Source organism: Tenrec ecaudatus, chromosome X (assembly GCF_050624435.1).
Source record: "Tenrec ecaudatus isolate mTenEca1 chromosome X, mTenEca1.hap1, whole genome shotgun sequence".
Taxonomy (NCBI): Eukaryota; Metazoa; Chordata; class Mammalia; order Afrosoricida; family Tenrecidae; genus Tenrec; species Tenrec ecaudatus.
The window spans coordinates 13,683,741-13,704,589 of record NC_134548.1 but is presented as its reverse complement, the minus strand read 5'-3'; the positions used below and the strand labels follow the sequence as shown (position 1 = coordinate 13,704,589).

General features: G+C 47.7%; 1 protein-coding gene across 1 annotated transcript in view; it reads right to left on the bottom strand.

The window, feature by feature from the left end:
* NHS (NHS actin remodeling regulator) overlaps positions 1-9,100 on the bottom strand; it is a 378,805-nt gene extending 369,705 nt beyond the window's left edge. Inside the window, exon 1 of the mRNA XM_075538613.1 lies at positions 7,982-9,100. Within this exon, the coding sequence (XP_075394728.1) occupies positions 7,982-8,540 (559 nt within the window). The 5' untranslated portion in view covers positions 8,541-9,100. The remainder of the gene's footprint in view (positions 1-7,981) is intronic.
* Between the last annotated feature and the right edge of the window lie 11,749 nt (positions 9,101-20,849).

The window sequence follows — 20,849 nt, the reverse complement described above, 5'->3', positions numbered from 1 at the left end:
GCAACCTGGTAGCACGGTGGGTAAAGATCGAAGGCGCTAAGCTAGAGGTCAGTAGTTTGAGCCCACAAGCTGCGCCCCTAAAGAAAGATGCAGCAGGCTCAGATGCCCTCTGGGGCAGTTGTACTCTGTCCCATAGGGTTGCTAGCAGTATGGGCATTGCCAGAAACCCCACACCACCCCATTCAGAACAAACAAGCAAACCCACTGCCATCAAATCGATTCTGACATATTGAGATGCTAGAGGGTGGAGGAAAATGCCCCCTTTGGGCTTCCCAGGCTGTAAATCTTTACCAAAGCAAAAAGTCTCAACTTTTTCCCAAGAAGTGACTGGTGGATTCAAACTGTTAACCTTGAGATGAACTTCCCAATGTATAATCCACTATGCCACAAGGGCTTCTTGAGCATTGCTCTACCAAGCCCAAATGATCAGCTCACCGGTATGTTACTTCAACATTCCTCTCAGGGGGTAGGCGTTTTTGTGGTTACAAGTTGGGCTGCTAATCCAAGGTCAGCAGTTTGAAACCACCAGCTGGCTCCTACCCTGACATGATTGCTGAAGACAAAATGGGTACATACACAAATGTTGTGAAAAAAGGTGATGGTGCCCAGCTATCAAAAGAAATAGCATCTGGGGTCTTAATAGCTTGAAGATAAATATCTAGCTGAGAAGCAACAAAGCTCACGTGGAGGAAGCATACTAGCCTGTGTGATCATGAGGTGTCCATGGGATCAGGTATCAGGCATCAAAGACCCAAAACAAAAAAATCATATTGATGTGAATGAGGGGGAGGGCAGAGTGGAGACCCAAAGCCCATCAGTAGTCGATTGGACAACCCTTGTCAGAAGGCTCACAAGGAAGAGAGGAGTCAGTCAGGGTGCAGCATAGCACTGACAACACATGCAACTTTCCTCTAGTTCTTTAATGGTTCCTCCCCGCACCCAACATCATAACCCCAATTCTACCTTACAAATCTGGCTAGACCAGAACATACATATACACAGCTACAGATAATAGTTCAAAACACAGGGAATCCAAATAGTTCAAAACACAGGGAATCCAAACCACTCAGGACCAATAATGAGAGTAGCAATACTAGGAAGGTAAGGGAAAGAGGTGGGGGGAGTAAGAGGGAACCAATCCAAGGGGCCAGACAATAGAAAAGTGGGTGAAGGGAGAACAGCAGTTGGTATACATGAAAAAAGTAATAATTTATAAATTATCAATGGTTCATAAGGGAGGGAGAAAAAAACGAAGAGTTGATACCAAGGGCTCAAATAGAAAGAAAATGTCTTGAAAATGATGATGGCAACATATATACAGATAAGCTTGACACGATGGATATATGCATGGATTGTGAGAAGAGCTGTGGGAGCCCCAATAAAATGACAGAAATGAAAGAAACGACCAGCTGCTCTGTTCCTGTAAAGAGTTCCAGTCTCAGAACCCCACAGGGACCAGTGCTACCCTGTCCTATAGGCTCGCTATGAGTCAGCATCCACTCGAAGGCAGCGAGTTTGAGGTGGTTCTTGGTTTGGTTTTTGGGGTGGGGGGGTGAGTTTGAGTTTTTTGGGGGTTTTTTTTTGAGCGCCTGCTCTGGAATCTGTAGTGCAAACTGACAGATCGGCGGTGCCGCCAATGAAGAAAGCCTTAGCAAGCTGCTTCCCAAATGCAGTCGTTTGAAACTCTTAAGGTGATAGTTACACTCTGACAAGTATGAGGTCAGAATGGACTCAACAGCAAGCAGTTTTCTAAGAGGGCTTCCAAAATTTCGTGGAAAAAATGGAAGTGAAAGATATTATGATTTTTTCCCACAGTTTTTGAAGCCCAGTTGTTTCTCTGCTCTAGCAAAAATAAAACCTCTGACATTGGGAGCTTAGACCTCCTGGAGTCCGTCTCTAATCTATTCCCCAGAACAATAGACAGCATGGGGTCCAAGGTACGAATCTGCTACAGGGTGGTAGCCATGAGTTCTAGACCAGCCACGGAACATTCTGGCAAGTAGTGATGTGACTACTATGAAAATTCTGGGGAAATCATTTGGGGAACAGAGTGAGAAACATCACCTCTACCATATTCCTGGCCTTTTCCCTCACCATTTAAAGATTCAGTAGATGGTCTTGGCTTGAGTTCCCCTAGAACAGTAGTTCTCAACCTTCCTACGCCGTTACCCTGTAATATAGTTCCTCGTGTTGTGGTGACCCCCCAACCATAAAATTATTTACATTGCTACTCCATCACTGTCATTTTGCCACTGTGATGAATTGGGTGACCCCCGTGAAAGGGTCATTCGACGCTCCCCAAAGGGGTCGTGACCCACAGGTTGAGAACCGCTGCCCTAGAAGCATACCTTAAGACAAGGAGTTGAGTATATGTAGTCTGTGTGAAAGACGATCTCAGGAAGCAGCCACAGGTGATTGAGAGAAAGTATTTATGACACCTATAACTGGCAATTAGGAGCCCTGGTTTTCGATTACTTGTTGGGTTGCTAACTGCAGGGTCAGCAGTTTGAAGCCACCAGCAGCTCCTAGGGAAAAAGAGGCAATCTACTTCCGTAAAGAATCACTGTCTCTGAAACACACAGGGGCAATTCCACCCAGTTCTATAGGGTCACTCTGAGTCAGAATGGACTTGTGGCAATGAGTTCTTGTTTTTTAATAACTTGGAAAGGATTCCTATGCAGAATGTATAAAGTACTCCTATGGGGCTCTAGGAAAACACAAAAACCTTATTGAGAAATGATCAGATGTCACGAACAGGTACTTCACAAATCAGATTATCCAAATGGTCCAAAAAGGAGGTGCCCAAACTCACAAACGAGAGAAGCACAGTAACATGCTACTATGTTCACCAATATGGCCACAATCCAATACGACCCAGTGTGGAGTAGCTCGAGCTGTTAGACAATATCTATTAAAGCCAAACTATCCATCCCCTCTGATCCAGCAACTCTGTTCCTAGATAGAAACCATGCGGCGGTATGTACGCAGGCTCACCCAGTTCACTGCCGTGACTTCAGAGCCACCCCCTGTGGGTTTCTGAGACTGTAACTGTGTACTGGAGTAGAAAGCCCAGTCTTTCTCCTGACAAGGTGTGTTCAAACTGCAGACCATGCAGATTGGCAGCCCAACGTGACACCATTAGGCCACCAGGCCTTTCCAAAAGCCCTGTACAAAAAATGTTCACAGCAGTTAGCCCCCACTAGAAACAACTGAAAGCCATCAACAGAGCCAAATAACCCTTGCTTCCTGCATCTCCACTCCCTTTCCAAGACAAGGAAGAGCACTTTCCCTTCTTCTTGCATCTCTCCACCACCCTTTCAGCTGGTGGCCTCCTCACATGCTGTGCCGAGCAAGGCCATGTAATTGATAAAGACACCTCATGTGTCACTCCAGCAGTCTACTTGCATCTCTGTCTGAATTCCTCTTCCCTCCAGTTGCTATGACTAAAACTCCCCAGTTCCTGTTCACACCAATCACCTCCCTTCCACTGGCACTCCTTCACCTTTTCAAGAACTTCCACGCCTTACTTACCCCACTCATTGATCAGAATCATCAATTTCTCCCTTTCTACAGAACCCTGTGTATACCCCTCCCACCACCCCACTGAGGAGCAAGACTTCCTCCAATAATTGCCAAGGACCCCTTTTCTGCCTCTCCAGATCTCTGTCAAGCCCTCTTCTTTGGATTTGGTTCCCATTCCTCCATCCAAATGGCTCCTGCCAAGGCCACTCAGTACACCCAGGCTACCAAACTTAGTGGTCCCTTCTCAGTCCTCATCTTATTCCTCTCAGAAGCCTTTGGTCAAGTTGACTTGAACCCTCATTCTTGATTCACCTTCTCCTGAATTTTCTGCAGCTCACTGGCTCTTTTTCAACCTCTCTCCTCCTCGACCAGATTTTTAAGGTCGGAAGGCCCCAGACTCCGTTCTGTCCCTTTTCTATTTTCCAGCTACACCGTCAGAACCCGAGAGGCTTCAGACAGGATCTCACATTGCTATCTCTGGCCCAGATCTTTTTGCCTGAACTCTGGACCCACACAGCTAGCTCACTGACTCTATGTCCCCTTGGTTGTCTAAGACTCTAGTATATCTCAAATGTCACATGAACCGAAGAGAAAACTATTGATTCCACCCTCCACACCATCCACTCTCCCCCTAGTCTTCCCCACCTCAAGAAATGTGACCAGGAAACTAGGAATCCTCCTTAAATCATTTTTGGGGTTTTTTTCTTCCACATCCAGCGCCCAATCCAATCAATCATCACCGTCAATGCTATATCCAAAATGAATTCGGAGTTCAACCAACTCTTACCAGCTACCAGTCACAATGGTCAACAGATCCACTAGTCTCCAGCCCTGCCTCCAGAGTGACTTTGCTAAAATAGAAGTCAGATCCTGTCACTTCCTGAAAACCACTCCCAGGGTGCTTTGGGGCAACAAGATGCAGCTGGTGCTATCCCAGGTTGAATCCCAGGTTGAAGCAACAGAGCCACCAGCTCTATGAGGAATGGTGATTGGAGGGGGAAGTTGGGGCGGGACTATAGAGGCATGCAACCTTTCTTAGGGGAAGAGAAAATAAAAGGTGCTTTATCTTTGGGCTACTTCTCCCTTTTAAACCGCCTTGGCTTTCAGCAATGTCAAAAGGAGATACATGACGTCACAAATGCCCCTGGCGCCTCAGCCGTAGCTCTCTGCCTTGCCCAAAGGTCGCCCAGGTACATTCTTATACACACTGTGGCCTTTTTGCATCTACCTGACTAAGACACGTCTCTGGTCCTGAGAATATACTGGAACCACACATGAGGTGGGCTCCACAAGCCAGGGAGTCATGCTCCAGTTGGGAAGTTAGGGGATAAACATTCTCCCTTCCTCGCGCCTCAGTGGAACAATTTTGAGGTCTGCTCTCAGAGAGTCCCTAGCTAGGCTGAATCCCAGTTGCCCATGGTGGAAAGGAGGTCAGTGACACACAGTGCTGCCTTTCCTGTCTCTTCGGATACATTTTCCTGCTTCCGCCTTGTGCTTCCTGGGATTCCATCCCAGCTAAGTGACTTGCACCAAACTCTCTGTCTCAGGCTCTGCATTTTAGGACGCATGCACTAAGTCACACAGTCCTGTGCATTCCCACCCAAAAAGGCCATACCTTTTACAACATCGAACAAGGACAGACATCCCAAATCCATACAGGCCAGAAACGAGGTCTTGACTTGGGGGATAGCGGTGTTAGAAAGATGAAAAAAAAATCATCACTTTTAAGTTTATCCTTGGAATTTTTTTTTATCACCAGCTATTGATTGCGTTGAGCTGATTCCAACTTAGTACCACCCCATAGAATTCTCAAGGCTGTGACCTTCTGGAAGCAGTTTGCCAAGCCTGCCTTCTGAGGCACTTCTGAGACACCTTTAGGTTAGTAGCTCCTAACCATTTATGCCATCCAGGGGTATTATTTGCTGTTGCTAATGTTAAAGGCAGTCAAGTCTTTGAGGCCCTTGGTGCATAAGAAGGAAACACTGCCCAATCGCATGCCTGTATTCGAGCCCATGATGCAGCTCCTGTGTCAATTGCTGTCCTTAAGCGTCTTCTTTCTCATGGACTTTACCAAGCATGAGCTCCTCCTGATAACGTGGCCCAAGGATGTGAGACAATATCGTTGAGCCCCCTCTAGTTATTCATGTAGAGCCCCGGGGGAGGAAGGGTTACAGCAGCAAGGCAAGGTGAGCAGTTCCCAAGGACCAGCCTCCCTGTATGAGGATTGCAAGGCTTTCTGCTCCTTTCCAGAGTTAGAGTCTACCCTGCTCAATAGGGTCACTATGAGTTGCCATTGACTCCATAACAGTGAGTTTGGAGGTTTTTTGGAGGGTCGCTATGTGGTGAAATGATCTCCACGGCAGCGAGCTTGTTGATTTTTGTAAGGAATCCTGGTGGCGAAGCAGGTTACAAATCAGACTGCTAATCACAAGGTGAGCAGTTCAAACTCTCTTCCCACCTGCAGGAAAGGGAGGAGGCGTTCTGCTCCTCTCTTTAGGCTAAAACTTTACAGCCTCAGAAGCCCACAGAGGCAGTTCCACGCCATCCAATCAAGTGAAGAAGAGTCAGCACGGACTAGATGGCCTGGCCTTGTAAGGATTTTATTTGCAAATAAATGTATAACAAGAAACTACGCATATCTTCCTTAAACTGTATGAACAAACAAAAGGAAATCTTTTTTTCTCTATTACTCACTAGTTTGTAATACAAATAATTAAAAGGATTTGAAAAGATGGTGTTAAAATCAGGGCACACAACTGCCCACAGCTGCCTCCAAAGTCAGGGGAAGGAGGCATCTGCTGCTCCAGAACTGAGTTTTCCTCCTAGGAAACCTAACTGACACAAGAAATGCAAGCACCACTCAAGTCTGGGCAACTCACCCCTCCACCTCCAGCCCCTTTGAAGTGAAATCATCACTCACCCCAACCACACTGCCCCGACCTCTGCGCTGTGGAAAGTGAAGGGTCCGTCCCTATGGTGAGGTTGAGGTAGAAAGGAGGCAGGATTAAAGCGCTCATTTCATTTCCAAGTCCCCAAAGTAAAATACGACTTGGCCTAAGGCAGGCTTAATTCTTTCCAGAACGCATCCCCGGAATTGCCCTTTTAAACAACCAGTCATTAACCCAACTCCAGGTCTTTTATAGCTGCGAACCGAGCGCACACATCATTTATTCATTACTCTTATTGTTATTGTTATTACAGAAACGCGGCAAATTCCCCAGGCGGGTTCAAAGAGAGGGTCCCAGGAGAGGCGAGGGGGGTGGCGGGTTGGGGAGGGAGGTGGTGAAGAGGCCTGGGTCAAGCAGTAGGGCGAGGTGCTTGGAAACCGCGGGGTGGGGGGGGGGTGAAGAAGCTGGTCTCCCATGCGCCCCCACCAAGCTCTCTCCAAGGCCAGCGCGCACTGGCGCAGCTGCTGCGGCAACGGAAGCCACTTATGTAAGCCAAAGTCGCTGACATCACCTTCGCCTTGAGCATAGCAGCTGGACTAGGTGTCCAGGGACTGGCGTGCCACTGGGGTGGTGCTTCTGCATTAAGGGCGACAGTCTGCTTAAGGACCACTGTATGGGTCCCTCTGAGGGTAGGTGGCACAGAAGGACCATTTTGGGGGAGCCCTGGGCGGAGGCAAGAGTGAAAGGGTGGAAAGGGGGCCCAAAGGACTCCCAGACCTCAGCCTCACCCACTTCACCAGCCCAGCAGCACTGAGGAGTCCTTGCCTAAATCTTGGTCCGCCTCTGAGACCCTGGCGGACAGATGGCACAGAGAGCCCTTCAGGGCTGCTAGGAGCAACAATGAGGCCCTCAAATCTCTTCCCTCTCCCAGGGGCCCCAAACCCCTGTCATCCTCCCAGTTCTAGCAGCCAGGCTGGGCCTCTAGGGTTGGAACACCACTCTCTGGAGTTCACCCTAAAAGCGAGCAACGCTGCACTCTCCTTCGCACACATTCAAAAGGTACAAGTTCGGGGTTCTGCGCAGTCCTTAAGGTCACAGCAAGAGTGACAAAACCGGATTGCAGAAGTCCTGGAAACACACCCACCCGGACTGGAGCTCCTCAAACTCGTCCGTGGAACCCCCCCCCCACACACACACACAAACTCGTCCCTGGTGCTCTAGGCGGGGCTGCTCCAAAGCCCCAGAGTGGCACTCTAGGGATAGGGAGGTGGAGGTCACACCCTGGAAGCAACCCTCAGACCCCTCTGCCCATGTGCTTACAGCACGCCCTTGGGCCCCCGCCCTCTCCATTCACTGCCTCCGTGCAAGTTCCAAGGCGGCCCTTCAACTTTCCCTGCGCTTCCTGCGTCTCAGGACCCGAATCTGGCCAGGCCACCTACCCGGGGACAGGGTGGGAGGGAGAGGAAGGTGCGAGCTGCGGCGAGCGCGCCGCCACGGGGCTGGGATGGCCGCGGCCGCGGAGGGCGCGAGGGCGCGAGGGCGCGGCCCGGGCGGGGACGGGCGGTACTCACGCACTGCCTCCTGCTTGGGGTCCAGAGTGCCCAGGACGCGCTGCACGCCGCCCAGCTTGCTCTGCAGCGCCCAGACGCGGCGGTGGGTGAGCTGGATGTCGCTCTCGAGCTCCTGGAAGAGGCTGCACGCGTGCCGGGCCACGTCCGAGAGCTGCCGGAGCACGCGGGCCAGCGCGGCATTGCTGACGGCACACAGGTCCAGCATGAGCAGCACAGCGGCGGCCGCCGCCGAGGACGCCTCTCCGGTCCTCGCCACCGCCTCCGGGGACCGCACGGGGCTCTCCTCGCCGCCCGAGCTTGCTTCTCCTAGCTCTGGCGGCGGCAGTGGTGGCGACGGCTCAGACGGCAGGGGCAGCGGCGGTGGCCCAGGCGGCGCAGGCAGGGCGCGGGGCTGCTCCTCCGGCCCGGGCGCCTCGGCCTCCTCCGGCGGGCCGGGCGGCTGGAGCGGCGGCGGCAGGGGCTCCGGGCCGTCAGCACTCGCGTCGTCCTCCGGGCCGGGCGCCGGGCGCCGCTGCCGACACAGCCACTGCGGCTCCACGATCCGCTTGGCGAAAGGCATCCTGAGCAGGCGACTCTCAGGGCTCCGCGGCGAGCCCCCGGCGTGTGGGTCGCCGGCGCGCCCACCTGGGCAGGGGGCGGACTGGAGTCCGGTGCGGGCGCTTTCGGCGGGCTGGGTGTAAGGGGGCTTCTCGCTCACCTGGCCTCCTCCTCGCCCCCAGCAGAGCGGTTCAGTCAGTCTCCTCCGGGTGCACCGGTCCCTGGAAAGGATGACAAGCACGGGGTGCAGGAAGCCCGGGTCGCTCCGGGGCTTGCCTCACTTGCTTCCAGCCCCGGCTGGCTGGCTCAGCTCCATCGTGCCTGCGCTTGCCTCAGCCACCCCAGCCGCCACTGCTGCCGCTGCCTATATAAATGGGTGTGTGAGTGAGTGTCTGTGTGTGTGTGTGCGTGCGCGCGCGCGTGTAGATGTGTGCGTGTGTGTGTGTGTGCGTGTATGTGTGTGTGTGTGTATGTGGGTGGGTGGGAGTGTATGCGCGCGTCTCAGTTTGAAAGTACCCTGGCGCAGGCCTCTCCCTGCGCGCCCCTCGGTCGCTCCAGGGAGCGAGTGCGCCCAGTCTCTCTCCCTCCTGGGCGGGGAGGAGGTCTAGGAGAGGCACTCAGAAAACCCGGAGAGAGGAATCCGCCTCCAGCCCGGGCGCAGGAGGCGGCGCGGAGGTGGCGGGGCGGGCACAGTGCGGGGGCGGGGGGGGGGGAAGACCTGGCCGAGGGGGGCGCAGCGCCCTGCGCCGCCGCTGGGAGTCACTGGTGGCCTCGCTGCGCCTGGAGCATTCCGGCGCTAAACCACTTCCTCCAGTCCATGGGGTCAAGCAGGAGACTGTCAGCAGGGTGGGTGCTGGTGGGTGTCCCCAAGTTGGGGTTGGAGGAGTTGGTAGCTAGTGGAGAGAGAGGGGGTGGGGTCTTGGAGGTGCGGCAGACTTGGCCTGTTGGAGCAAGTTGCTTCACTGAATTCCAGCCCTGGGCAAGCCTTTGGGCTTTTATCAGGGAACATTGGGCGGCTCTTCTTAGTGCCCAGTCATTGTGATCACCAACTGTTGGAAAGGGTCGCCTGGGTGCTGTTTATCTTGGTTCCCAGACGTCACGTGACCATCAGCGCTGGGCAAGGGCGCTATAGAACATTAAGAATGAGACTCAAACCACCAATGAGCGAAGACCCCAGAAAACTGCTTGCAAAATTCACTATCACTCTAGATGAGCTAAGCTCTGCCAGCCTGTGGTGGATCCTACCCAGGGTTTTTGTTTTGTTTTGTTTTAAGTTCTCCATCAGAGATACTGGGATTCATAGAAGTTTCTCCCCTTTAGTTAACTACAGAAAGGTACAATTTCTTTCTGTCTTTTTTTTTAAAGCATGCATTTTCAATCGGAGCAGTTTGCCGACTGGAGGCTGTCAGCCTCAGACCTAAAAGAGTTTGGGAAATGTTAATAAAATACATGCTTTCATCCTTACACAAAAATATATACTGTAAAAATATTTTTATTTTAAAGCCACAAGCCAGATCTTAGGAATGCAGCCTTCATTTCATGTTTCTAAAGAGAACATGGAAAAAATATGTTTTATGGAAACAATAAAGTCCTCCAGACCTGTGGTGATGTCTTCTCCCGGACTCTCACTCTTTCTCTCCCTCCCCCCGCCCTTCCCAGCCCAGCCCCAGCTCCAGCCCCACAGTCAGCATTTTGGACTGGCCAACATTTTTTATAAAGGCTTCTAGAAACCGAGAAGAAAGATCATAATAAGGTGTGGAAAAAGAGATAGAAAGCATGATCAAATGTTCCAACTGGTGAGTCTATAAAAAGGGGCAGATTGAGGTCCATTGTCCTGTTTGGTTTGGTTTCCAAATGACAAATGAAAAAGAAAACAACAACAAAACCATTTTGGAACAGGTTACTATAGAATTTGTTCCTTATCTCATAAATCTAAAATGCTTAGAGCTGACTGTTTTAAAATTTAGCTTGACTTTTTCTTATGTTCAGAATTCTGTGCTAGAGTTCTAAGTAACCAAGCCACATAAGCCCTCCCTAAACACATAGAGGAATAAAGAACAACACAGGCATTAAGAGCATCTAGTTAACCAGCCTTGTGGTAACTGTCTGCCCTGCCTCTCACTCCCCCTCACTCAGCATTGTCCTATTAATAGAATCCAAGGGCAACAGTCTCCAGCTGCATATGGACGTGGGCAAGGAGTAGCAATTGCTCTCTTTAAAGGTGCTTCAGCTTTTTGGTGAAGAACTTTTCTAAGCCCCAGGTCCCCTATCCACCAAGGGATATGATAAGAGCTGAGTGGAAGAATTCCTTAGACTGGTCCTCCTCCATGGTCAGTGGGAGTTTTGTTCAAGGAGAGGCTAACCACCCTAATGTCTAACCCCAAAGTGACCAGCACAGACTGAAGTAGAAAATTCAAATTATTCAAAGCACAGTTCAAAGATGCGATAAAATGAAAAGACTCATCAATATCCTGTGCTCCCAGGTGTGTGCTAATAAAACTGTGTGTTTTAAAATAAAACCAAAAAACCCTTAGATTTTAGTTTTTGATCTTCATCCTCAACACACTACCCTTACCCCCCTGCCTTTGTAAATCTCTAGCAGCCATTCCGAATTCACTGGAATTTTTATTTGTGATGACTTTGAAGGACAATGTCTTTCAAAGTCACAAAGAACACAAATACAAATGATCATATGCCCTGATAGAGATGATTAGGGTTTTCTCAGTCCTCATTAAGGTGCGAAGAAAGGTACCTTTAGAAAATGTGATTGTTACATATTCATAACACCAGCTCAATAAAAACAGGGTGCTGCTTCAATATGAACTCCCAGTCCCATCTCACCCCTTCCTATGCCAAGCCCCTCATGAGATTTTACTCACCACCATCATCCAATCTCCTCCACCCTTCCCATACACAAATTTGGGGCTTGACTCCTACTTTTTAGATCAGAAATATTGGAATCAATGAAAGCATAACAACCACAGTCAATACCCACCCAAGAGCTGTGTCGTTATTATTCAAAGCCCTGACCATACTGCTTTACCAAAAATTTTCTCACACCAAAATTTCTAATGAAGTCAAGGTTGTTGTCTGGAGCCAGATTTTTATACCCAGCTGTGTTAGGAAGCCCTGTCAGCATGGTGGGGTTATGCACTGAACTGTTAACCGCAGGGCCAAAGGTTTGCAGCCACCAATTACCCCATTGCAGAAAAGAAGAAGCCACCCACACCTGTAAAGATCAAAGTCTCAAAAACCTATATGGGGCAATTCTACCTTGTACTATAGGTTTGCTAGGGTGGGAATCAACGCAAGGGTAGTGAGTTTAGTTTTCCGTTTTGGTGTGTGTTGGTCACATGCCCCATACCTGCCTCCCTAGTACCCTTATGCATATATTTACTTACCATGAGTGTGTATTCAAAGTGGAATTAAAGGGAACATTGGAAAATGACCACACTGCCTAATTCCCAGTGCTCACTCATGCAGCTTTAAGGCCAGAGCAAATTCCCCATAAGCCTAAGTGTCTGGTCAATAAAAACTTCATTCATTGCAAAATAAATGAAATGGTCTGTGTCATTTTGCCCCATTCTTACACTCCTGCCAGCTGCAGCCCAATAGGAACAAGGTCTTTCCTACGCAAGACACTTCCCCCTGGGCCTGACTAGCCTCGAACTTGAACAGAACCAACCACAGTCAAGTTTCCTCTGGGACCTCACAAGTAACAAACCAGATTCCTACCAGGCTTCACCACTGCACAAATGCTCCATTCTGATTCCAAACATCCCACCATTGATGCTGCCCCAGCGATATTTATACTTTGAAAATATTTCTTTTGTCCAAGAAATTCCAGGAGCTACTTGGGCATGTTAACATAATCATGTAATTACAGTGACTGATGTCTCCACTTTCCCCATCCAATTATACCTATTCCTCATGGAACCTCTTTTATTCATTCTTTAAAACCCTGCCACTCAGTTAAAAGCTGTTAGATCCAAAATATCACCATTATTTTTATTGTGAAAAATTATGAACTTTCCATCTCATCCCAAGCTACTAAAGCTGCATCACTGATGGAAACATACATTGAGTTGATCTAACTGGAAAAAGACCCAACCCCCCAAAACAGCAGTTTGAAAGTAAATGAGCACAGTGTATACATACAATCGAAGGCTAGGATAGCTTGGGATGAAAGGTCATCATACTGACCAAAGAAGAAAAGAAGACTTGAGAGTGGGTAGTGATGGGTGGAGGAGGAGTGAGAGTTGCCATGCTTGGGAAATTGGTGGACAGTTGGGTGGGGGACATTCAGGCAGAAAACTTGGGGCACTTATATTTATCCAACATGCAAACTGCACTGAAAAAGGAAGTTATAGCTCAAATTTTCCACTGAGGCCAAACAAATGCTCAGGGTGAGAGTGCTTAAAAACAAGTAGGCAACGTTGACGGAAGGGCCACAGAAGCTGCTGTTCACATATCAGAATGCCACCACTTTCAGGGCCCCCCAGGACATTCTCCCAAGGTTGATGTGAGTGGCTGAGCATGCAGATGCCCCAACTCCACCTTTTCCTGGAGCTTTGCTGGGCCTTTGGAGGAAACCAGCTCCTCATGCTGGGATGGCCTCTTGTCTGAGGAAGCATGTCATCTTTAATATGCATGCTTTGTAGCTCTACATGCGTGTCCCAGTGGCCCTGTATCTGATATAACACGAGAAGGAGACTATATCCCTCACACTTGAAGAGACGAGGCTTCAAATTCTGGCTGGTTCTAAGGGACGGCCCTCTCTCTTTGGGCTCTGGGGGAAGGTCCTTGCCTCTTCCCACTCTCCTCGGAATCTTCATGCTCTGCCTCCCTCCTTGTAGATGCTGCGTCCTGTTGGTCTCTGTGTGGATGCTGTTCCTTATAAGTCAGAAGTGACTGATTAACTCTAGGGCTCACCCTACACTGGCAAGGCCTTTTTAATAGAGCCAAATAACCTATTACCAAATAGGATGACATCCACAGGCAGCAGGGTTAGGATTCCATGGCTTCCTTAAGACACAGTCCAATCCATACTATTCAGGCACAAACATTATGTCCCTAGTCTTCCTCGTTTCATTTTCAAACTCAAAATCCCAGCTTCTTCCAATGCCAGAACCTTGAATTTTGCTTTGTGTACTGGTATTCCCAGGAAACACAAAGAGGGTGGGATATATGAGGTAACTTCAACAAGATCATGGGAAAACTCCACTCATTCACTCACTCACTCTTTCTCTACCATTAGTCGATGTCGACTCATAGCAACCCTATAGACAGAGTAGACCTGCCCCTGTGCCACTCTGACACCTTTTATGACATTAGAAAGCCCCATTTTTACCCCCAGGGGTGGCTGGTAGTTCTGAACTGCTAACCTTATGGATCGCAGCCCAACAAGTAACCACTACACCGTGATATCTTAATTCCACTTTCCCACGAACGTTTTGAAATTCCCCACTCCCCATGTCAACATAGCAAGGCACATACATATCATTGGCTGTGTGCTGACAATTATCACATATCTAGCTTTGAGGCGGAAGGCGACACTGTTCCCCAGTGAAGTGTCCCCTTTTCTTTCAGCTTTTGCTGTTCCTTTTCTTTCAAAATCCTCATTTAGTCAACCAAGGGTGTCTCTCTGTAGGTGACCAATACGGAACCCTGAGTAGGAAAAAAAACAACAAAAAAAGGAATCCAGTTTAAGGTTTTTTCTCAACCACCCCGGAGTGTGCACCCACGGTGAGACCAGACCCAGACGTTTTATCTTTCAGAGCAGAGAACTGTTGATTGCGGACATTGTTTCCAGCAGGAGACATTTTTTAATTTTTCCTTATCGTCAAAATGCCTCGCCTCACATTTTACCACGGAATAGCATTTGGATCGTGCCAAGCCTTGACCTCGACAGAATTGCAAATGTATAATTCCCAAGTAGCCAGCAGAGTGCAAGCAGATGGTGAGAGCAAACAGCCATGGCGCCCCCTTCATTTCTTCATTCCTTCGGTTAAGCAACAAATATCCAGCGAATGCTTGCTTCCATTTATTCAGTGTGAACATTTATTGGGCGCTCAAGCCTCTGTTAGAAGCCAGGAATACAAAAGGAAAGACACAAACCTCCCTCTCAAAAGGTACAGTCTTGGGGAGTAGACAGACACATAAACAAATAATTGTAGTGCATCGCCAAGCAAGCTATAATAGAGATAAGAATTAAGTGCTGTTCAGAATCCCAGAGCGATTAGCACTGTCTGGGGAATACAGACTGCAGCAAGGATTCTAAAAGCAGCGCAGGCCCGAGTGCTGGTACTTAGGGCTTAAAAATGAAGACTATAGCTGAGGTAGGGCATTCACACGTGGTTAAAAGCAAAGATTATGGCTACAATTCAGGGACCCTCCAACCAGCTGGAATCCTTGCGTGCTGCAAATGGTTGGAGGTTCAAGAACACGCAGAGGTTCCTTCTGTTGGAAGGGCTGGTGATCTGCTACTGAGAACTCACTGACTGACAATTCCGCTCTACCACTCAGGGGGTAGCCATGAGTCGACATCAACTCAACAGCCACAATCTCCAACCAGCTGCAAAAGAAGATGCACTTTCCACTACAATACACCATTCCCGACCATCTTTTCTTGGTGGCATTGTGGTTACACAGGGGGCTACAATCTTCAAGATCAGCAGTTCGAAACCACTAGCCACTGCCTGGGAGAACGACAGGGGCTTTCTACTCCTGTTAACAGTTACACTCTTGGAAATTAACAGGAGCAGGTCTACGCTGGCCTGTAGGGTCGCCATGAGTCTGCCTTGACTTGCTGGCAGTAAGTTTGAGTGTTTGGCTGGTTGGGTGTTTATTCTTACAAACCCCAAGGCCAAACAGTAGAAGAAAGAATATTGAAGTGATAGTGCTTGCCCCTACCCCTCAGTTGAGTTGTACTTGTCACTCTTTGGCAGGGCTCAGTTTATAAGGGGGAAGTGGCCTTTTAAATAACTTTTCCATCATCAAGGAAAATATTCTATTGGGTAAGATGAATCCTAGTCTTTTGAGCACAAAAGGAGAATAAGGCTAAGCAGCCGTTCCCCAGTGGTTCAAAGGCCAGCTCCAAGTATTCGGAACCATCCTGGATTTGCTCGGCAAACACCTTTGTGTGAGCAAAAGCCCCACCACTGGCCCTGACCCAAAGGAGGTGCTTTGAAGGGCAGCAGTGGTCCCCAAGGAAATCAGATCTTTTGAGAGGGACTCAAAGGAGTCAAAACCTACAACTCCCAGGATCAGTCTGAGATTCCACGCCTAGGAAGCGCAGAGACAGCAAACTTTAAACTTTATCAGGATTGTAGTGCTCATTAAGGAAGTGAAATTGAGCCAGATATGAAGGAAAGCACTGTAGTAATTATAGAGTTATGAAGATTTAAAAGCTATGTGCCTGGGCACGCTGAACACTCCGTGTTTCCTTTGGGCTCAGAGGCATCACAATTACAGGGCTTAAGGGGAGCAAAGCACCGACTTAGAATCCCCCATTAGTTTGATTAATCACCGATGTTAGTGTAGTCACTGGAAGTGGCTCAGCCCGATTTATGTTGTTTCTTAGTACCCCACTTCCTCCTCACCCCGCTCCATTTCCTTTACATGATCAGGGGCCCAGGGAAGAATACAAACCATGTATTAATGATAAGAAACTGGGTGCAGGAAAGTGAAAACTTCCTGGAGTTTAATGATTTCCCTAGATCAGTGATGGCTCGGCCAAGAGTTATACAATCGTGTGTTCGTGTTTCTTCCCAGACGGTTAAATGTTAATGGTACAACACTGACACGTCAGTAAATCTAACAAGCAAAGGGGAGAATAAAAACTTTTATGTGGCTGTAGAGTAAGCTAGGCTTGTCATAGGATACTCGCTGGGATAATAATATATGACACTGCATTGAGTGGGCAAACCAACAATATGAGACATTATGATCATCTCTGGGTGGAACAAATGGTTAAGTGCTGGGCTGCTGAGAGGTTAGAGGTTCAAATCCACCCTGAGGCACTTGGGAAGAAAGGCCTGGAGATCGACTTCTACAAAATCAGCCATTGAAAACCCTGAGGAGCACAGTTCTCCTCCAACACACATGGCGAGGTCGAAAGACCAGAGTATACTCAACACTAAATCTACTGGTTGGGGAGAGGGGCCTGTCTGCCATGCCCATACAGTAGCACGCCAAGAAAGAAAAGAGAGAGCGAGGGACTAGACCCCATACTGACATGGGACAGTCTGACTCATTGAGAAAAATTGTGACAACCCTCCAATCAATTTGTTTAACAAATCAGCCCTCAAGAATGATGTGTTGTTGTTGTCCAGAAAGTATTTAGAATTGAAGTTAGTGGACTTGGTGGCTTCACACCAAGATAATCGAAAGTTATGGCCACTTTTATGGGATCGGGGACACAAAGGCATAAAAAGGTCAAGGCTCTAATTCAAGCCCAGCATTACCACGCAGAGAAAGCATTCTGTAAAATGGAAATGCAGAACTCTTGGCATGAAGGGTCTTGATTGGAAGGGTCAACCTTAAAAATTGTGAACAGAGATGACCTTTGATGTGAAAAGGGATTTGGTCAGTGGGAGATTTTAAAATAAAAATAGTCACTGAAATGTACTTATGTGGCCATTTTCATATTTGCACATGAACTACGGGACTCCCGGGATCAAATCTCAGGCAATCAACCAGTGAGACCTCTTAAATTATTTTTCCGGAGCTGTTTTCTTTCTCCACCTCAATTGTAAAGATCCAGGAATAACAGTTCAGTGTGCAAAGCAGTCATTTTTATTTCTCATCCTGTCTCAGGGGTCTCATAATGGGTTCACTTCGAGTCTGGAAATCATGAAAGCTCCCCACGGAGAAACACAAGGCATGATAATGACACCTAGGAGTCGCCTAGAGTAAGGACAACACCAAGCATCCACACTTTCTATTTAAGGGGAAACAGAGAATTTAAAAGGTGACCCACCCACACGATCACAAGTGTACAGATGGAATATCAAGCCACAAAGATGAAAATAAAAAGTTGTCCAAGAATTTTGAAAAAGAAAATGTAGAAAGCAAATGTCTCAGTTACCATCTCATTTCCATCTGGTTCGAGACTGGTTTAAAGGATTTCCTATTGCCTTGGGGGAGAACCACACCTCTCGTTGCTAGGGCAGTCAGAAGGCAGCAATAAGGAAGCAAAAATTCGAAAAGAGGTGATCTGATTTTTATTTTTAACTCTAATTTACTCTTTGTTGGCTTTTCCGGGGCAGGGGTTATTTTTTTAACCACTCAGAGACCTTGCGTAGTAATGTTTCTACTGTGGCAAATACTCGCTGCTGCTTACTCATGATTCCCTTCTTCCTTCCTAACAATTTCAACTTTACTCAGAGTGATGATGGACACTAGCCAATCTACTCACCTTCCCAGACTCCCTTGCATTCAGAGTTGTCCAGGTGATGGACATAGCTCTAGATATGGAAGTGTACCGTACATACTCGGGTATAAGCTGGGTTTTTTTTTAGCACATTTTAATGCAGTTTTGTGGTAAAATTAAGTGCCTTGGCTGATATTTGGATCGGCTTATACTTGAGTATATATGGTACATGAAAATTTGCTAGAATAGTTTCATTTTCTTGGTAGGCAGAGGCTCTATCCCTTTCTGCTTCTTCCTTCTCCATCTTCTGCCCTGGAGAAAGGCCTTGAGGCAAAGCTAGAGGGTATTCGGTGAAGAAGTCACACAAAGCATGAGGATGCAAGCCATATGTCAGGATGGTCACATCAAGGATGAGAAGGTGCTTGGGATCCAAATGATACTACAGAAAGACTGCCCCAGCAGAGCACATCCTGGCCCATCAAGCCTTGAGGATGATATTCTTGCTCAGAGAAGCCCAATCCACAGAAAAAACCATTTGACTGGACCCACTATGAGACATGACATCCCTTACTGACCCCTAGTCTTACAGGGGACAACACTGGAGACACAGTGTGGAAATTCCGCCTGATATGATCCCACCACACCAAAGCAAAACACTAAGGTCGTGGAAAAGAACAGCAAGGGGAACAGAGCAACAATGTCCCCAGGGAATACCAAAAATAGACTTTGGGTCCAGGGATTGGCGCCCCAACCGACTGGAAGGGAAAACACTCCTAAAGGCCAACAAGCAGTCCTTGAACTACAAGCTTTTCTTTCTTCTTGTTGTTGTGGATCTTTTAGTCATTGACTTTTTGTTGTTGTTGTTTTGTTGCTTGGTTTTGCTCAGTCTTGGTTTTGTGCATGTTATTATCTCCGCAGGTCTGTCTATATAAGATAGGCTGGATGAACAATCTAGAGGAGAAAACAGTGGGACCGACAGTTTGGAGGGGGGTATGGAAAAAGGGGAGGTGGGGGAAAGAAAGTGATGTTAACAAACCCAAGGACAAGGGAACTACAAGTGATCCAAATTGGTGGTGAGGAGGGTGTAGGAGGCCTAGTAGGGCGTAATCAAGGGCAATGTAACAGAGAGGAATTACTGAAACCCAAATGAAGGCTGAGCATGATAGTGGGACAAGAGGAAAGTCAGAGGAAAGAGAGGAAAGAGTTAGGAGGAAAAGGGCATTTATAAAGGTCTAAATAAAGGCATGTACATATGTACATATATAAGAGGATGGGGAAATTCATCTACGTGCATATATTTATAGGTTTAGTATTAAGATAGCAGATGGGCATTGGGCCTCCACTCAGGTACTTCCTCAATGCAAGAACATTTGTTCTACTAAACTGGCATTCCATGACGCTCACCTTCCCGACATGATCACTGAAGACAAAGTGGGTGAATAAGCAAATGTGGTGAAGAAAGCTGATGGAGGCCGGCTATCAAATGATATAGCGTCTGGGGTCTTAAAGAAGTGAAGGTAAACAATTGGCCATCTAGCTCAGAAGTAACAAAATCCACATGGAAGAAACACATCAGCCTGTGTGTTCATGAGGTGCCGAAGGGATCGGTTATCAGGCATTAAAGAACAAAAAATCATATTGCGTGCTCACCTCCCTGATATGATCACTGAAGACAAATGATTGCCAAAGCAAATGTGGTGAAGAAAGCTGGTGGTGCATGGCTATCAAACGATATAGAATCTGGGGTCTTAAAGGCTTGAAGGTAAACCAACGGCCACCTAGCTCAGAAGAAACAAAGCCCACATGGAAGAAGCACACCAGCCTGTGTGATCATGAAGTGTTGAAGGGATCAGGTATCAGGCATCAAAGAACAAAAAAATCATCTCAATGTGAATGAGGGAGAGTGTGGAGTAGAGACCCAAAGCCAATCTGTAGGCAACTGGACATCACCTTACAGAAAGGTTGTGAGGAGGAGATGAGTCAGTCAGGGTGCAGTGTAGCAATGATGAAACATACAACTTTCCTCTAGTTCCTAAATGCACCCTCCCACCCACTTCTCACTATCCCACTATCCCAATTCTACCTTACAAATCTGGCTATACCAGAGGATGTACACTGATACACATAGGAACTGGAAACACAGAGAGTCCAGGACGGATGATCTCTTCAGGACCACTGGTGAGAGTGGCGATACCATGAGGGTAAAGGGAAGATGGGGTGGAAAGGCGGAACCGATTACAGGGATCTACATATAACTTCCTCCCTGGGGGATGGACAAAAGAAAAGGGGGTGAAGGGAGACATTGGACAGTGTAAGATATAACAAAATAATAATTTATAAATTATCAAGGGTTCATGAGGAAGGAGGGAGCAGGGAGGAAGGGGAGAAAATGAGGAGCTGATGCCAAGGGCTTAAGTGGATTGCAAATGTTTTGAGAATGATGAGGGCAACGAATGTACAAATGTGCTTTACACAATTGATGTGTGCATGGATTGTGATAAGAGTTATATGAGCTCCCAATAAAAAGATTTAAGAAAGAAAAGAAAAGAAAGACCGCCCCAGATCTGGACTCCCCTCCCCTCCATATCTTATGAGAAAAATAGCCCCATATTTGAATCAGTCACTATACATGCAGCCAGGTGCAATAGAAGTAACAAGTCATTAAAAAGCAATGATCCAAATGCCTTTTCTGCATTGCATGATATACCATATATACTCCAGTAAAAGCCACCCGAATATCAGCCGAAACACCTAATTTTTACCACAAAACTGCATAAAAAGTGTGCTGAAAAGCTCAGCTTATAAATGAATATATACAGTAGTTCTTTCCTTCTATTATTTCAGGCGTCGAATTAAGTCAATTGATTTTCTAATGGTGAGCTATCCTTGTATGCCTGCCATGAAAGCATCAAACTCGCTTGGTTATGATGTATGTTTTTTAAAATATATGTTATTTGA